The sequence below is a fragment of the Penaeus chinensis genome, chromosome 7, assembly GCF_019202785.1.
Source record: "Penaeus chinensis breed Huanghai No. 1 chromosome 7, ASM1920278v2, whole genome shotgun sequence".
NCBI lineage: Eukaryota > Metazoa > Arthropoda > Malacostraca > Decapoda > Penaeidae > Penaeus > Penaeus chinensis.
In genome coordinates, this window is record NC_061825.1 from 15,826,293 (window position 1) to 15,831,292 (window position 5,000).

The following is a 5,000-nucleotide window of genomic DNA, read 5'->3' on the forward strand; positions in this document are numbered from 1 at the left end:
ATATTCTTCGGGAAGTTCCAGATAGGGAAACCCGGAAATGTGACGATAATAAACCACGCAAAGAAAAAGTGGGAAATGACCATTAAAAATGGAACATCCGGTCGGTGGCAAATGCCAAGAGCATTTAATGTTGAAGTTAGTTTCACTGTGGAACTGAGTGATTTCTAAACCAAGTATTGTGTCAAATGGAAATGCATACAGTCTTATTTTTCGCTCAGAATGTGTATACTGTTCTTTAGTATTAGCTTAATGCGCTAACTCTGTATTGCATATTCGCTTGAAGTCAAACTTGACAGGTACGTAAAATTGGTATTACATGTATCGGTGCCCCATTCTGAACAATATCGTGGCGCACGCGCGTCCTTATGTGCGTATGCGCGTGCGTGCATGTGTTTCATTATAGATATTTGTAAACATTTTATCTTTCAAATTTACGATTACGACAAGACTTAGCTAGTATTAATGAAAGTGATGTAGTATTTAAGAATTTAAATTCTGAAATGCAAAAATAATTTTCAATAATGATAATGATATGATAACTTTCATAATTATTATCCTCAGAATCACAGTCTTAAATGGTCAGTGAGTTTCTGATGACTTAAGTTTCCTTCCTATCCGCACACTTGTTTGCGGTCAAGATGATATTTCGATGTCAGGAGACATTTTCTTCGTTATATGCATGGAGCTACCATGATTTTCTTTTCTGATAAAAAAATAGTTATTTTCACACGTTTAGTTCTATTTAAATTCGTCATTCATTATTATTACAACACAGAAACATGAGGAACATATAGACCTCGCGGTAAATGACGCAATACTTTTTTTATTGCTTTGCATGAAAACCCACAACGCAGACCATTTATCAATACAGATGTGACAGCGGATTTCGAAACGAAATTCAAAATTGACTTATCATATATTTTTAAAACATGCTATTTTCAGAAGTGGAAGTGTGTTGTGTTATTGTTGGCAATACCCAGTCATATAAGGGAATACTTCTACTATTTTAGTACTCAGTCTTGCTGTCGTTAAATAAGCATAAGAAAGTTAATTTATCAATATGCACATTCCTAAACCAGGGGCGATATGTACCGTTTCATTCGAAATAGAAATAATATGTAGGTCAAGCTATATAAGGAACCGCGAAGGAAGGGGCGAGGAATTGACGAGAGTTCTAAAGGTCGTAAGGTTTGCGTGCGTATCTGTAATTATAACTTCAGGATCCTCTCTTCACTAAAATATCACACATATTCTCCTGTCTAACTAATGTCCCCCATTCTTTGATGATATTATATAACTTAAGAAATTATCTATCGGGGTTAGGAGCTTCATGGGAAGCAATGCCCTTTTCTCAAATAGTTCTGATTTCTATTTGTAGCGTAAGAACGACTTCGATGATAACCATAGACTGCGATATACCATGTCCAGTGCGAACCGACTATCCCTTTAGTTTCAGTCTCAACAAGTATAAGATCCGTGTACATCCATAACAGGTTTTTTAAATAATTATAAAGCATCATTCACTATTCCCGTGACTATACTTCGTCAAGTAATCTATACACCCTGTTTCACTGTGGGTTTTTATTTTCCTGTAAAGAAAAATGTACATTTCCTGGTTAGTATTCCAATACACATTTACACCATACAGCCTGGTATTCACCCCCTCGGCTAATCAAATCTATGAGATTGCTTCCCTCTTTACATCTCTTACCCATTCACTCGGCATTTTTCATTTAACTTCGTTAATCTTTCAGTTTTCTACCCAGTCCCCGTTAATTGTATTCTATGTAGATTATATTTTAATTTCATGGTACATTTTGTTAACTTTCAATATTACTGTGCTTTAATTGTTTATTACCGTTCCTCACTTTATAATGTAATTATTCCTCCGTCTTCTGCATTGCCTAATTCCTCGGCATAATACGTTACCTCGTCACTTGCTTTTCTTGGTTGTCTCTTTGTGCTTTATTTACGTTCGGGTGATTGCACATGATCGTTGCTTTGGTTGCTTCTGGTATTTCCTATCTCTTCCTCCTCTATTCTGCTTCGCTGATGATGATTTCCGGATATTGCCTAAATTTAGCCCGTGTGACTTATGCATATGTATGATGCCAATTGCTTGCTTTGTATCAAAATGATGCAGCAATAAAAGAAAAAAACAAGTCGTTTTTTTCTAATGTATTTACAATCCTTGGCTATAATCTGTAATCATAATATATATATGTGTAAAAATACTCTCACTTTCTCTCTCTGTACACACACACACACACACACACACACACACACACACACACACACACACACATATATATATATATATATATATATATATATATACATACATACATATACATTTACATACATACATACGTACCCACACGAACACACGAATACATATGTGAGTGCGTGCGCGCGCGTGTGTGTGTCTGGGTCGGCCTGTGTATATATATGTATATGTATATATATATATTTATCTCTCTCTCTCTCTCTCTCTCTCTCTCTCTCTATATATATATATATATATATATATATATATATATATGTGTGTGTGTGTGTGTGTGTGTGTGTGTGTGTGTGTGTAGGTATGTATGTATGTATGTACAGATATATGTATGTGTATAAATACGCACGCGCGCGCACACACACACACACACACACACACACACACACACACACACACACACACACACACACACACACACACACACACACACACACACACACACACACACACACACACACACATATATATATATACATATTATATACATACACTTATATACAGAATATATAGTTGCATGTGTTTAAAATAAGCAAACGCACATAGACAAGCACATTTATTTCCATACGCAAATCGCTTGATTTCGGATACTTGAAATGTTTTTTCGCTGTCAATGTAGTGGCATCACTTTTAATTTCCCGAAAATGCAACCCGACAATAATTCTAAGTACAATAACCCATTCTCCGGACTGAAAATGCTTAACCGGAACTTGTTCACATGACCCGGCTTGCTAACTAGTCAGGCCTACCAGGAAAATGAAGCAAATATTCATTCAAGTGTAACTGGCATTAAATGACATTAACCGTTTATTTTGAAATCAAAATGGACGTAGGAAACCATACTGGTAGTTATCTTTGTGTTAGTTATACGAGTCAATTAAAGTAACCAAGATTTTATGTTTGTTTACATGTGAATAATTCGGAAACGTTGGTACTGGTAAAAGTCAATATAAAACCTACATTACAATCCCGTCGATAAATACTAAACGATGATCTAATAAGATAAAATTTAGGATAATCATCTTTAAATCAGTGTAGAATTACTCTAATTAGATCGATTTATTTTTCCAGGAGAGTGATAAGTCAGCCACCAAGGAGAGTAGAGAGCAGACGAAGACCCAGAGAGGCCGATGGAAAGATGGCCGACTCGATGAAATATGTGAAGCTGAAGCGGAGTGAAACGTGTGGCTTTGGGTTCTCTATCCTCGGAGGAGCCGGCTCGGAACTCCCACCGATCATATATGACATCATTGAGGGCTCTCCGGCTGCTAATTCTTGCCAGGTAACCATAAAGATGAGTTATTTGCCCCTTGAACTTGAGGTGGTGGTGTTCTTCCAGTTCTTGCTCGGAGATCAACATGTTAAAAAGTAAATGTCGTAAAGCAAACCGTTGTTGTCTATTCCACTAAAGTTCACGCCCCTGACAGTGCTCTTTGGTCAAAACATACATAATTTCTCTTAATGCCGTAGTTGAAATGAGTGAGATATACACGGCATCATAGACGAGTGTGCTCAAGTTCCTCTTAACCCCAATGTTGTCCCGTGTTGTTCTTACATTTTGTTTTTATTTGATGTCTTTCGTTTTTGATGTCTGCAGAGCATGAATATACATTCTTCTAGCATATGTATGATAATTCTTGTTTATGCACGACTTTATACAGTTTTGTTCACTCAAGTTGATGTTCTCCTATGTATTGCGAGATGACTTTATTCCAGATGAGATCAGGAAGTTTGGCCTATAGAATACGCATATATTACTCTTGTGATTTTAAGAACTGACATGACCATCCCCTTTTTTTAACTTCTATGAGGCATTATAGAAGCCAGATTATTATTCTATAATTACTTTAAATATAACTAAGAACTCTTATGTTTTCGAAATTAGGCTAAGGGAGGGAGGATTTAGCTATTAAATATTTTTATATTTTCTCTGAAAGTTGCATATTAACGAAATTACCGATCAACAGGAATTTGACAAGGACTATCAAATACAATCTAGAAACTGGTACTAAGACTTTGTATATATTTTTAACATTCTTTTTTTTTAAACTCGCATATCAAGATTGACAGATCTCATTTTGTAAGATGTGATGTATTAACATTCTGTATTATTTTCACTGCTGTATTTCAGTTTCAGACATTCATACATCACAATCAGTATGCTATCAACAAATTAATGAATTGAGACGTTTTTCTTTTATAAATATAATTGCTGCAAAATGAAAGGAAAGGTATTTATTTTAGAATTGAAAACCTACTTTGGATCACAATGCTCCTGACCTTGTGTGATGATTTAGAGGGCTCCTTAGTGATATATCATCAGATAAGGAACCGAGGGCTTTGCCAGATGATCAAATGTGTACACACACATGGTGATTACTGGATGCACCACCACTACCACCATCACCACTACCACCATCACCACTACCACCATCACCACTACCACCATCACCACTACCACCATCACCACTACCACCATCACCACTACTACCATCACCACTACCATCACCACTACCACCATCACTACTACCACCATCACCACTACCACCACCACCACCATCACCACCACCATCATCATCACCACCATCACCACCACCATCATCACTACCACCATCATCACTACCACCATCACCACCATCATCACCACCATCATCACCACCATCATCACCACCATCATCACCACCACCATCACCACCACCATCACCACCATCATCACCAC

General features: G+C 36.8%; 1 protein-coding gene across 3 annotated transcripts in view; it reads left to right on the plus strand.

Moving 5' to 3' along the window:
• The first annotated feature begins 159 nt into the window (after positions 1-159).
• The window catches only part of LOC125027099 (PH and SEC7 domain-containing protein-like), a 42,047-nt gene continuing 37,206 nt past the window's right edge, over positions 160-5,000 (plus strand). For 2 of the 3 annotated variants that reach the window (XM_047615916.1, XM_047615914.1), the window contains exon 1: positions 3,346-3,563. In XM_047615916.1, coding sequence (XP_047471872.1) covers positions 3,420-3,563 — 144 coding nt within the window. In that variant the 5' untranslated portion in view covers positions 3,346-3,419. Of the gene's footprint in view, positions 297-3,345; positions 3,564-5,000 lie in introns of those variants that run through there. The other variant, XM_047615915.1, reaches the window with a different exon arrangement.